This window comes from Labrus mixtus, chromosome 7 (assembly GCF_963584025.1).
Source record: "Labrus mixtus chromosome 7, fLabMix1.1, whole genome shotgun sequence".
Taxonomy (NCBI): Eukaryota; Metazoa; Chordata; class Actinopteri; order Labriformes; family Labridae; genus Labrus; species Labrus mixtus.
In genome coordinates this window covers 10,335,225-10,349,282 of record NC_083618.1, presented here as the reverse complement: position 1 = coordinate 10,349,282, position 14,058 = coordinate 10,335,225, and the positions used below count along the sequence as shown (strand labels likewise).

Below are 14,058 nucleotides of genomic sequence, written 5' to 3'. Positions count from 1 at the left end.
CCACAGTTTTGTTTTTGTTTACCAGTTTATCACTGGTAAGCTAATATTCGATTGCTAACAAGCTAAAATAAGCTAAGCTAGTAAACATTATATGTACATCAGCATGTTCATATTATCCTAGGGACTGGGCTAGCTGACATTAGGATTCAGCTCAAAGCACTGCTGTCCTTATGTTGCTAACATGGCTACACTGTAGACATTGCTGTCATTAAATTACACTTAAAGAGTGCGAGAGGTGACATGGATGTCTGTTTTTTTTTTACAAATCTGAGCAATTGTTTTCATTTCAGAGCTTCCCGATTGATGAGAAAGTAAAATTGGATACTGAAAATCCGGTGACACAACAGACCATCTTAGGGGTTAAAACAAATAACCCCTTAGCTACTGCTAACCTTAGCATTTAGCCACGTCCTAGTTAAGTTAACATTCATGTTTGAGCCTCAAGTAAAACTCGATAGCTCTATTTATGAATACGAATAAAAAATGCATCCAAATTACCAAATCATGCATGCATTTAAAAAACACGTGCATGCAAATAACTTAAACACCCATGCAATTTATAAAATTGGTGCTTGATATGGAAAGCATCCGTGCATTTGAAAAACAAACATATCCATGTCACATCCTGGACTATGTACACTTCATCCTTCATGTACCAGTTTTAAATAAAATAAGTCCAAAACTGAAGCTGATATTCATAAAGAAGTAGCTTTTACCTTTTTCTATATGTAGAAACAATACATCTAAGTCTTTTTTCTCTAATGGGATTTTTTGATCTGCAGTTAGTTTGACATCATCATCAATCAGCAGTCAGCAGAACACCATCAGTGATTTACTTCTTTGTGTATCTTTTAAGCTGATCAGATGGCAGCAGGAGGACCATTCATAGAAAACCGAAACTTTATTTTCTGAAATCAAATATTAAAATATTCTTCAAGGATCATTAGGTTGAGCATTCAAATTTCAACTCTAACTTCTCCGTTGCACGCTGTGAGCAGCTGGTGTTGGTGATGATTTTGACAGAGTTTTTCTAAGGGATTTAAATCTGAAGAAATCATAATCTAGATGTTCTTTAAAAAATCTCAAGTTGCAGAGCTCCTTTTTTTCTGTCACCAAAGCAGACAGCAGTACATTTGACAAGGCTGTGTATTCGGCTGTGGTTAGGGGTTACATTTATACATCTGGGGAGGATCCTGGTCAGTAGATATTAAGTAAAGATGGAATATGTGGTGGTCTACACATATATAACATGAATGACAGTAGAATCAAGGAAATAACGGTGTGTTTTTACGAGGTCTGGATTGATTTAGGTTTACATTACTATCTACAAATATAAGAGCCCTACAAAAACTGACAGAGCAACAGGTGTTTGGACTGTCAAGTGTGATGCAGTGATCCCTAATTATATCATAGATCTGGCTAACCCAAACTGGGCATAAATCACAGTAAAATATATAAGAATAAAATATTTTGGCTACATATAGTTCCATAACTGTAAGTGTAAAAACATGTTTTTTTGTGAGGTAGCTACTGTATGACGCCTAATTCCAACTTTCATTTTACATCTGTCATTATGAAAATGTCGCCAGCATCTTCTCAGTTCTACCAAAGGCAAACAGAAGCTTTATGAAGTACTGGTCATCTTTGCTTTGTTTAGAGATCAGGTTAGCAGTAGTACCTGATCCATCACAAAATATCTTTAAGAACACAAAACTCATGTCGAGGAAAAGCTCAGATCGGTTTAGGTGACATGGGTGTAAAGATGTTTCAGAAACTCCCCTTTGGTGGTTGTGTCTCCGGGGAAAACCGCCTGGCAGAACTCGCAAACATGAGACTGAAGCGCTACGTCGGACATCAGCATCCCGCTAGACGGACATAGGAAGTCACCAGCCAGGGTAGGACCTGCTGACACAGGCATCTGAGACAATCATAGAAGACAAGTGGGGACGTTTTGTTAAGAAAAATATGGTGAAAATCATTCAAGGACAGACTGGTGCGCTTGTAACCAAAGACACCTACTGTTGCAGTGTGCATCATCATGTCTCCACCGAAACCATCTGTTTGACCCAGATTTGTTGAGACACATGAAGAGGCTCCCTGCCACCTTGCGGAGTCCTCGCTTAACAGGGGTGTGACCTTTTGTTCGAAGTTACCATCTTCCTTTCTTTGAGGAGGCAAATCCAAACAGAGCTTGAACATATCTCCAGCAAGAAGATCGGGGAAATTCTCCACATTTCTAGAGTGTTCATTGATGTAACACTGAGCTGCAGAGTTGTGTGCTGTGACCGCATGCTGTTGAGGCTTTTCATGGAGACAGACAGGGATTTCTTGGCTGCACTGGATAGGGATGGACATCATATCACTCTCTCTATGAGGAACAGGGACGCCTACAGAGATATAGTTTTGTAATTGTTTATGAAATATGGGCTGATGATGCATATTTATTGGAATTGGAATTACGATAGTATTTTACAATCTGTACCTTGTGGACTCTGTTGAGAAGCTGTGAGTTGATGTAACAGAGCGGCCTGTCTCAGGCAGAGTGACCTCAAGCGAAGAAACTGCTGGTACAGCTCACTGTACGCTTCCTCCATCTCAGCAGCTCGGAGATCTGCAGCCGACTGAGGGAATCACAATGAGCTGTACGGTACACACATCACATGCAAAAGGTGGATATGTTCTGAAGGACAACAAGTCATGCTAGAAGCTCTTCAAAGATGTAGCAGCAATGGTTTCAGCAACATGCTAATATCAACATGCTTAAAGTAGAAATATGCAAGACAGGGCTATTCAACTACATTGTTCAGGGGGGCAAACTTTCAGAAAGCTAAGGACCCGGGGGCCAGACAAGCAAGTACACCACAGCAGTACAGTGCCAAAGCCGTTCCCCCCACCCCCATCAACAACACAAGCTTGTGATAGGCTGTGAGCGGAGGACCAAAGATGTTCTATTAAACGGGAATGCTCTGCTGTTATTAACACTGTGGCAACAATGACAGTCATTCACAAGTTTTCCTCCTGTTTATAATTTATTTATTTTTTTAATTGTAAATAGAACTGATCCGCGGGCCTGTCTGATGTCATCCGCGGGCCGGAGTTGGCCCCTGGGACGCCAGTTGAATAGGTCAGATGTAAGATATCTACTGAATTAAATCATAAAATGATCTTACTATATCATTAGACATTTAGGAAACATGCTATGTTGAAGTGCTGGCTTCTCTGACAACAATGCAGCAGCCCCCCCCCCCCTTTCAAGTTTTAATTCCGGTCTGGAATGCTCTGTATTTGTTTTGACCAGAGAAGGTAGGCGGTAAGGCACCCCCACAATGCCGTTTTGCACTCCCTTCGGTTTGCCAGGCAAACGGCAAACCGACATGTGTTGCAGGGACGGAAGTGGGCAAGTAAAATGGTTCAGATATAACTGGTTCTACCCACCCTAAAAAGCCTCTTCATTTCTAATAAGCTCCAAGACAAGAAATGTGCTAAAACTAGGATATATATTGGAGAGAGGTTAGAACGCAGAAAGAAACAACAAGACAGATCTCTCCTAGGTTTTGAATTTCGACTGCAGTGCCCATATTAAACACTACGTGTCAGAGTTACATTAACTTACTCCTTTAAAATGACAAAACAAGGTTCCATGCCCTCATTTTTCAGCTAGCATCTTTGCCAATAAGAACCAAACATGTATTAGAGGACAAGTTGCGGGGAAACCAAAGTTATTCAATATTATTTTGCGTAGAACTTTTACTTTCTGTTGAATATTTCATCTAAATGTATCCAAACAATGTGAAGATTTTCTACTCATTAAAAAACATTCTAATTCTTGAGATATCAACGTTTAGATGACCAAAGTGGTGGACTGATCAACTAACAGGCCAATACTGCTGCTCATAGGAAGTGTGGCTGTAATGCTTGTAACCACAGTTTATGCTCAAGATATCATTTAACAATCTCTAATACCCCTTATTGAAGCATTTGCATTTCCTGCACATATCTGTTCAAGTTTTTAAACATGTTAATATACTGATATCATGAGCCTCCCTATAAACTCTACTAATAAGACAACATTTTCCAATTTCAGATTTGAATTATTTAGTTACAGCCCAGATATATTTTTTAGTTTTCAAACAGGTCTAAACGTTTTCTTAAAGTCATATCCATACTGATGGGAATTCTACATGAAAAATGCTAAAGGCTTTATTTACTGATTTATTTTGTTAAAAACTCAAATGTATGAGTAATGAGTAGATAAAAGTCCAGAGTTATGTGTATAGGAACTCATTTACTTACCCCTTCAATTTCAATTCAGGACTCCCTGTCACATTTCACAGCAGGGTGCAGGGTTTTCTCCTGTCCAGTCTCCTCCACCTTGATCAAGCGTCCCATCTCAAAATGTAAATTGTAATCAAAACACATTTACTGTCCCCCTGTTTGTTTCCAGGTAGAGCAATGGAAATAATGCTTGATTTACGATTAGAAAAACTGCCCTAGAAAACGTCCAACTCAAGGAAGTTGCTGTTGAAAAGGGGAAGTGAAATATTTTGGCATAAAAAGGAACCAGGCCAACACTCACATGAGAGTGTGTTTCACCAATTGAAAGCGAGAAAGTCAGGCTCTACCTTTAAAGACAAAGAGCCTGTTTTGAACATTCTGAAATATTTGACTGTAAATGCTTTTTCACTCACACCATGCCCCCCTTTTCTCAAAACTTCCTTAATGAGGATCATTTGAACTGATATGATAACATGGAATTTCAAGGAATTGAGATCTCTGTGACAGAAAAGGTTGAAAATGACAGAAGATAAAAGTACAGAACTCTGTATCTTTATTTATACAGTTTAAAGTTACAGGGACAATACCCATCCATAACATTTCTGTAATGCACCAGCTTAGCCATCATGGCTCATTTTCAACTAGTCCGTGGGCAGGTGAATGACAATAGACATACAAGTTATGACAGAGCAGCAATACTGTACTCTTAGTAGGACAAACAAAAGCATGGACAGCAAAACGTAAAACACACTAACAACGGAACAACAATATTGAACATCTAGAAGCACATATGAAACACTTAAAATAAAAACAACTCAAGACATACTCCTATAGAAGAAGACATGACAGGTGTTTGAGTTAGGCAACGCTGTTACCCTTCTTGTTAAAGGTACATTAAAAGGAATGTATGCAACTTTTTAATTGTATATTAGATGTAAAATGCCTCATCATCAGCGGAGGAAAAAGCATGTACATCCATTACAGTACTAAAACAAATGTGTAAGGGGGATTTTATTGTAGTATCATTAAAGCTCTTACATTTGACAGACTTGTGGAATCAAGAGGTGATTATTGTGCAAGGTAAAAATAAACTAGCCTCTGCAATATATTATATTAAAAGTGTTCCATCAGTGGAAACCCCTTAAGGACAAGCACCTTAAAATAAATGACATGTGCATTATTTTAGGTAATGTAATAATGTTATATTTCAGTGTAGGGGTTCACATGTCCAGTTTCACTCATCACATATCGCGTGTAACAATCGCCACAGTCAGTATTGCTGTGTGTAAAGTGTTGGTTGAGAGAGAGATGGGCACATGACTGCATGAAACTCACTGAGGTGACTCTGACTAAAATAGTAAATACATTTCTTTATTTCTACGGTAGGCCTTATGCTAAACAGATGGGTCAGCATTTAAATGTTTCCTAGTGAGAACAAAAGCAAAAGAAGCTTTGAAACTTTCAACGTGTTAGTCTTTAAATTACCTTAAATGAATCATCTGTGTTATTGAACTGACGTGCTCAGTTTCTCTCGAAATAAGGAACTCAAGTCCAAATTCATTTCGGTTTCTGATTGCTCAGCTACTTACTCAAACCACGAGGATACGTTTCTTTCTGTGAATCAGAAACAATAAATGGGATTACTTACAAGAAAAGAGGTCGGTCATTCACAGCAGCAAAACAAAAGGAAAAACATGTACACACGAAGTTTATGATGAAGATTAGTCACCTTTCTTTCTTCTTTCTTCTTTCCAGATTGGTACCGCGTTTCCCTCAAATGACGTCACCAGACCGAGCTAGCTCACCTGCGTCAAACCCTATGGTCAACCAGACACACCTGGAAATTACACGTCATTTTTTAACAGTCCTTCAAAATAAAAGTTCGAAAAACGAATATTACCTTTTATATTTTTCCATCTAGTCAATATTAAAAGTAAAGGAGACAGAAAGAGATCATTTTATAAATCATTTATTTTCAACATTTGTCCTTAAAAATTGTCATGCTGAAAGCAGTTTTTGTAGAGACCAAGAAAACCATGAAGAAGAAGAGAGAGAGGACCAAGTCAGGTGGCACTGTTCATAGACTGCTAAGTAGGGTTTTAATTGCGAAGGGAGGATATGCCAAACATGGAGGACTATCTGGGTGATAAAAGGACGATGATGAAGAGGACTGTCTGAACAATCTGCATTAATATTGTAAGTAAGCGTCAAGAGCTAGAGCTACAGGTAGGCCTAATCTATAGGCCTACCTGTCATGTGGTGTGTGCAACAAATAGCAGGAAGCTAGCAGGAGTTTTATATATTGTTTTAATCAATACAGGCATTTAATTGCAACTTGGGATTGTGCACAGTTTGGCATTGGTCTTTGTGATTGTTAAGTTACTTTTTGTATACATTTGTTTAGTTCAGTAGTGTTGCTTGCTTGATGCTTAAGCTAAAGGGAACATGCTAAAAAGCAGCACCGACAATGCTACAGGGATATTTTTTATGTTCAGTAGAAGCCTGAGGTTGACTATAATGTCCTTGTGAAAAGAGAGAAGAGTGTTTCAGTCATGTTCAGGCATGTTAGTGTGTGTGTGTGTGTGTGTGTGTGTGTGTGTGTGTGTGTGTGTGTGTGTGTGTGTGTGTGTGTGTGTGTGTGTGTGGCATCTTAAATGTTCAGTCATGTGTTTTCAGAGACTGATATGTATTTAAAAATAGACCAACATTAAGGCAGTATCCCCTGTGTGGCAGATTGACTTCTATACAGTACCATCCTAAGGAGCAGCAGTGTCAACCCCTGACAGCTGACTTATTACCTTGTGATTCATGTAGGGTGCCAGCTCCCTCTTCTTCAGACTGCTTATGTGACTCTCTGTGCAGCCTTAATCTCTCTGATACCAAGAGGGTCATGTATCAAGTCAGCTCCTCATATTTATGTCAGGACAGTTAAAAATAAGTATTTGTGTCCTTTTTGTAATCTTGTTTTTTTGGTTTACTTTTTCTTTCTTATTTGCCAACTATCATAGGTCCAGGTTATGCCAAATTTCACTCATTTAACAATTAGTATCGTATACCTGACCTGTTGACACAGCTATAACAGTCGTTTGTTTATAAATGTAGTATTGGTAGTAGGTAGTGTGTATGAAGAGTGTGAACAAGACAAAAAAACACTAGATAACTTAAATAGATTGAAATGCTCAATCACAGCTGATGTTTCAAGATAAACCTGTTAATTACATATTGTTTTAAGTTAACTGGTTTTACTTACACTGACACACTATAGTGTGTCAGTGTAACCCTGAGTGTAATCCTGTTCCACATGTCATCCCCCACTCTCTCTCCCCCTGATTTCTGACTGCACTGTCCTATCTTTAAAATAAAGGCCCAAAAAGCCCCAAAATAAACCTTTAAAAAAACATTTATTTTCTCACGTATTACTATAAATCTAGACTTTTGAGATGTGTTTACTGCATGTGCTCATGTCGTGATAGTGATTATATTGCAATTAATTCATACTGTAAATATTAATGGACGAAGCCTGAGAGTGAACGCCGGGGGCTCCGGAGGCTCATCAGGCATTTACCGGGCTGTAAACATGTTACTGTATTAACTGGCTTTTTTGGCTGTGGTGTGTATGTAAATTCCGGGGCTCTTGGAGCGAGCCTCAAGCGGACCCTTGACGAACTGCAACACCAGAGGGTTGCCGCTTGACTTAATAGTGCAGTCCTATAGCCCGTATCAAAGAAAGAGTTGAATGATGTAACAAGATAATGGAAAAGAAAGCGTTGAAAAAACACACATTTTATTCTTTCCATAATTTGAATAAAAAAAATATCTTATTTTGTTCAAAACAGTTGATTAAACTAAATAGCTCTCAAACTCTGTCTTAACCCCGTGTTAAAGCCCATATGGTAATTTCTATTCTTAACCCCTCCTCATGTTTCCAGGGACATGTGTGATGCTTTTTAACACGTCCACAACTCTTTATGCTACAACTGTCTGATACAAGAAACGCTGCTTCACGCAATGTTGTAGATTTATATTAAATCTAAGTTTAAGTTACAGTTAAATATGCTTCCTCTCCATCCATATAGTGAACTTATAATTGATACAGTTATTTTGATCTTTCCTGTACCTTATAGCTACACATGTGCTAGTGTGTTTGCTAGTTTGCGCCATGTGTGTGCTCTGACCTTGAACCCCTAAACACACACACACACACGCCACACCCTCTCCCCCAGCCCTCCCTCCTGCACTGCCATCCCTTTACACTTGATCCCTGTGATGGGGCTTTTTTGAAGTGTGTATGTGTGCGTGTGTGTTTCTATGTCTGTGTGAGTGTATTTGGACGGGGGGGCTTTGCTGTAAATAACTTCCGGGCATGTAGCCAGGAACTGTCATCCACCAGTGTAACACTATCCATCCTGTCAATCTTGTTTTATAATTGTAACATTCTCATATTCTCTCTGAGCTGAGAGAAATGTCCAACATAGTCACACATGCACATGCACACACACCCACGCAAATGAAGGTGGTTTTTTTTGTGCTAACTGCACTCGTCAAGCAGCATTAACATTGTATCAGGACATTTTTAAGGCTGTAGAGTTATAAACTTTGTAAAAGACAGTTGTCTGTCCGTCTGTTTGATTTCAATGTTTCTTTTCTTTTCCAATGTAGCTTTTTTTAAATAAATAAACAGGTTTGTGGAAAATAAATTCAGCTTTGTTACAAAGTACGGCGTGAAATTAACACAATTTTATTGAAGGCATATTGTTGCATTGTAAGTGCTCTTTTTGGCATATGCAAGCAAACATATGGTTATAATCAAAAATCTTGAATCATTTTTTACTAAAATTATTTCCTATAATTTAGACCCAAGGCTTCAAACATCATAAAAGGGACATAAACTATTTCAGTAAAATGTGCACAAAACTACTGAAGCCCTAAGTTACAGGCTTCCAGCTTCTGGTGGTGTTCTCTAGATCTCATCTTATTCATCTCGTTATCTCAAGATAACATCATTGATTTTCTGGTGATAACCAATCGATTTCTTTTGTTTTCTTGAACTCTCAGGTTATTAAAACAACTGGAAATAACTCATTATGTAGGAAAACATAGTAAATCAAATAAATGGATGCATGTCCACTTATGGCTTCCATTAAAATATATATATAATACTTTTAGATCATTAAAACTTTTTAGACAAAATATAAATATAAATTGTTTTATCTTCTTTATAAAAATATGTAACGCACAGGTACTTTCACACAGTTACCAATAATTTAGAGCATCATGTCCTTCTTATGAGTGTCGTAATGGCTAAAACGTTCCCAAGGACACAATGAAGACGGACATTAAAAGGGCCAAGGAGCCAACAGGTTTCCTCCATCCCTTCCTCTCACACCCTTCAGAACGATAATTCAGCAGGCTCACCGTCCACTTATGAATTTAATCCTGCCCAGTCTAAGAGCTTAAGACAGAGATGTGGGGCGTACAGTTATCACACGGACAGCATGAGCAGTGACGTCTGCCAACTCTTTTATCACCGTACTTTCTCAGTGAGGGAGTCCAGATCCAGTTACAGAGGTTTCTATGGGCTCAACAATGGCCTGCTATAAATACATGCACAGAGGGTTTTCCACACTCAACAACACACCCACACACATGCAAGAACTGTTGCACAAACATGATGTACGTGAACAAATGAATGTGTGATTGGACAATCATGTGAGGGTCTCTGGTCATCAGTGGAATTAAATTATCGTCCCTACTTCACTTAGACGCCTTCATTTTCTGCACAGTGCCGAGATGCTCAAAAATCTAATATGATGAATACTTGTAGAATGATATGTGCACCTGTGTGTAGGTGTGTGTGTATAAAAATATTTTTCAGAGCAAGAGGACCGGAAAATGAAACACAGAAGCTTCCACAGAGAACTAAACATCTTCCCAGAGTTATTTACAGCTCAATCCATCAATAAACGACAGGTGCACCATCCTCACAAACAAGCCTATTAGCTTTCCTCCCGCGGGAACAATATCCTCTCCAGCAATCAGCTGCTGTAACACACACAAAAACACAAACACACGTACACACATACACACACCAGCTTCTGAGTGACATACAAATGTATCACTCATGATTTATAACTTAACTGCTGAATTCTTTGGAATGATTTCAAAGAAACAGAGAGAAAGTGACAGTTCTGCTGCTTCATTTTATCAGTGCAAATCAAATTATTTTACATGATTTGTTTATTAATTAATTAAGAGTCCAATATTACAAATTGTACTTGAGCAAAAGCATGTTAGCATCAGTGGAAATGTGCCTTTTATAAAAGGTCACCTGCAGGTGTTGTTCTTGACTGGATAGACTTTTATATTTTTATTTTTTAAGTTCTGCTTTCCATTTTTGTGTTTTAATATTTCTATAAATATGATAACCTGTGAGTTAAAACATTGAGAATAACCTCAAAACAGGCGTCAACTTGCTTGTCTGTGTACACAATAGACCAAAAAGCTAAATCAGATTATTTCTGCAACTTTTGCATAAAGGATCTGCAGACACTGATTTCAGTCAGTTTGTTGTTCGACCGCTTTGGTCAAGACTAAAATATTGTAATGATTTGCCAACACCCAACCCGAGACCTACAGTAGAAGGGTCCATGATTTATAATTGTCAGTCATCAATTTCTGTTGCGCCGTACTTAAGTGCTTAATTAGTTTCAAGTTCTTAAATTGACACTCTGATCTTGGAAGGAAATTCTGTCCCTCAGGACAGAGGGTTTGGTCGGTGTCTACAGGCTTGTGATGTCATTTCAACTTCTTACCAAGGAAATAACTTCTGAGATATCTTTCTTTTGAAGACTTAATATTTAAAGGATATTGAAAGGGTGAACATAAAAATCCTGTAAACACTCTCATTGAGACAAATCAACCTAATCTGCACTTTGTATTTTCTTCCAATCAGAAAGGTTAGCAGCATGCTAACACACTTAGCTAAGGGTGTTAAAATGATACTATAAAATATATTGATTTCTTGGTTTACTGTAATTAACCGTCATTGTGTTAGTACTGTAACGTAGAGACTATCAGCATGCTGTCAGTAAATGAAACACCTCACAGCTGCTTGCATGCAGTTAGTATACACATGTTCCTTGTGAATTAAGATTCATTTTAGGCAGCACTTCAGTGTTGTGGTTCATGCTGTGGCTCATTTTGCATGTACTGTTGGATGATTAAACCTATGAAAACACATAATACTTTCACTGGCCGTCAGTGGTTTCATCTCAAAATGTTATACTTCAAAGTGAATCATGACAACAGCTGGATGAAGTGGATAGACAATTCTGTAGTGTAAAGTAACAGTGAAAATTCCCTGGTCTTAACTGTTCTCAAACTTTCCCTGTGTGGTTGGAGAAGCTAAGAAGCAAAGTGTTTGACACTGAGCTTGAATGTTTGAGCTGTAAATCACCATGACAAGTAAGCAGCATATTACTGGTCAGAAATCTTCTGGACATGGTTTCAGGCTACAGCTTGTTCCTGAATTCAGCATTGCGTGACAGGGCACAGGTCAAAAGTTAAAGGGCCAATGGCCCCAGATGGTACCTTTCTACTTTTGGAAAAAGATGGTGTCAAGACACAGTTCAAACATGATATGTTTTTGACAGGGATATGTGTTTAACTATGTAGGCTAAGTCTAAAGGGCAACATGTTTGACCTGAATGAAAGAATGAGAATTTAAACTGAAAGTCAAAAAGGATTAACACAGTAGATAGTTTCTGTAACCAGAATGCTTTTAGTTAAACCCAGAGAGTTCATTCATCATCATAATCATTCTTATGAAACAGTTCTTGTCTGCTGCCCTCATTAAATCTGACTTGAGCGGCACGCTTGCCATTTTGTAACATAATGAATATCTAAATGCTAGCTAGCTTTCATTTTGCCGCCTCCTCTTTTCTTCCCTTGTCCCTTTTTTCCACAACGACTGCCAACACCAAAATCCAGATGACCGGAACGTGGTGTACAGTAGGATCATGTGTCGAGTGGCTGAATGCTGGCCGTGCTGTCTATGCTGCAGTTTGCAGTGGCTGAGAGTGGCACGGTGTCATCTTCCTTTAGGTCAGGGATGTTGCCAACATTAACACCATGTTTGACAAAACAACACAGACTCAGTGAAAAGGAGATGAAGGACTTCTTTCTCTAACTTTTCATCACACAGTTAATATATTACCAGTACTGTGTGAGTTGTGTTAAATAAAGCTCAAGTTTTGTTTCCTGCACTGCACTGCACTGGGAAGTACTGAAAAAGAGATACAAAGACAGTGTAGTGCTAACAGCTAAATGCTAATGCTAGTATTAAAGTATGTGTATTGGATTTTAATTTACTTTATATAGGGATATATCTATTGTGTGCTGAAAATATAGCTAACAGAAAGCTCTATCAGAGAGCAAGGCAGGACCAAAAAAGTGGTGTAAATAAAGAAAGTCCACTGACGTCAACGATTGTAAGCAGTGACTCGCATCATTCCCCAGTTAAAAAACTGCAAAGACCACTTATCAAATTAAGATATCTGGTTCCACAGATGCACACAAATATTTTCTGCATTTAACCGTTGCCTCATCCACATCATCCTCCATTCTCAACTCTGCTCACATATGAAATATGTGTCTCGTAATTTACTGATAAGCTTTCTACCATCAGTAACCACTTTGCTTAGTCTGATCATCGTGGGCATACAGGCACCACCTAGGTGAGTAATGCCCCACTCACCTCATTCTCCCCTCTGACCAAGGACAAAGTCAGCTTCTGCTGGACTCTTGGCCTTCACCTCTCCTACACTACACTACACCACTACACGTGGTGCAATCATCTTCTACCATGGTTTCTCATACCATTGCTATGATGACGATGCCCAGCTTTTCCTGTCACTCCCAGCAGATGACACTACAGTCTTGGCAAGGATTTCATCATACCTCGCTGATCTCTCTAAATGGATGAATGAATGCCACCTTCAACCCAGCCCATCTAAGACTGAGCTCCTTTTCATCCCAGCCAGTCCCTCTATGCATCCACAGATCACTATCCAGCTTGAACCAACACAACAGAGTCCACCAGGAACCTGGGTGTCATGATTGATGACCAGCTAACCTTTAAGGTCAACATTGCCATGAATGTGTGCATGCGAATTTGCCCTTGGCAACAGGGATCCGACACAACCTGTCAGAGCATGTGACACAGCTCTTGGTACAGCCTCTTGTAATATCATGCATTGACCATTGAAATTCCTTACTGGCTTATCTCCCTGCATGAACACTCAAACCTCTACAGATGATTCAACACGCAGCAGAGTGACTGGTCTTCAACCAACCCAAAACAGCATGTCCCTTTTCTGTTTATTTCCCTCCACTGGCTCCCAGTTGCCAAATTCTAAACCTGTTGCTTGCTTACAATGCAAAAACAGCTCCTCCTTACCTTAACTCTGTCTTCCAGGTCTACAATGAGTCTACAATGGTCTACAATGTCACGTGTAACATTTCGGGCCCTTGCCCTTCATCCGACATGATGTTGTCTGATGAAGGGCGAGGGCCTGAAACGTTACACGTGAGAGTCCATTAAATTTCATTTATTGGAGCTACTTCTGGTGTGTAGTACTTTTTTCTATTTTTGGTCCAGCACCCAGCACTGTAACCTTCTTGGATGTGCGTGCCTTTTTGACTTTTTTGTATGAAATAATTGTTACATTTAAATGCAAGATATACATAATGTTTTAGGCATACAAATGTACAACTGCACAAAAC

The 14,058-nt window shown here is 38.9% G+C and overlaps 1 protein-coding gene across 2 annotated transcripts; it reads right to left on the bottom strand.

Annotated features, from left to right (window-relative positions):
* Positions 1 to 882: 882 nt before the first annotated feature.
* zgc:113184 (uncharacterized protein LOC553745 homolog) lies at positions 883 to 6,029 on the bottom strand. 2 transcript variants are annotated; one of them, XM_061042760.1, is made up of 5 exons: positions 5,924 to 6,029; positions 4,294 to 4,518; positions 2,483 to 2,621; positions 2,020 to 2,387; positions 883 to 1,918 (listed from the first exon to the last, which is right to left on the bottom strand). In XM_061042760.1, the coding sequence occupies exons 3-5, from the start codon at positions 2,592 to 2,594 to the stop codon at positions 1,742 to 1,744; spliced, it is 657 nt and encodes a 218-aa protein (XP_060898743.1). In that variant the 5' UTR covers positions 2,595 to 2,621; positions 4,294 to 4,518; positions 5,924 to 6,029; the 3' UTR covers positions 883 to 1,741. The 2 variants fall into 2 exon arrangements, with proteins under 2 accessions (XP_060898743.1, XP_060898744.1); XM_061042761.1 differs by lacking the exons at positions 4,294 to 4,518; positions 5,924 to 6,029 and having other exon boundaries at positions 2,483 to 4,282.
* Between the last annotated feature and the right edge of the window lie 8,029 nt (positions 6,030 to 14,058).

What these genes read in the sequence shown, in the direction of transcription:
- zgc:113184 (XM_061042760.1), bottom strand. Translation starts at nt 2,594, where the DNA reads ATGGAGGAAGCGTACAGTGAGCTGTACCAGCAGTTTCTTCGCTTGAGG. An exon ending in TTCTCAACAGAGTCCACAAG is followed by an intron (nt 2,388 to 2,482) that starts GTACAGATTGTA and finishes ATATCTCTGTAG; the next exon opens with GCGTCCCTGTTCCTCATAGA. An exon ending in TGATGATGCACACTGCAACA is followed by an intron (nt 1,919 to 2,019) that starts GTAGGTGTCTTT and finishes TGATTGTCTCAG; the next exon opens with ATGCCTGTGTCAGCAGGTCC.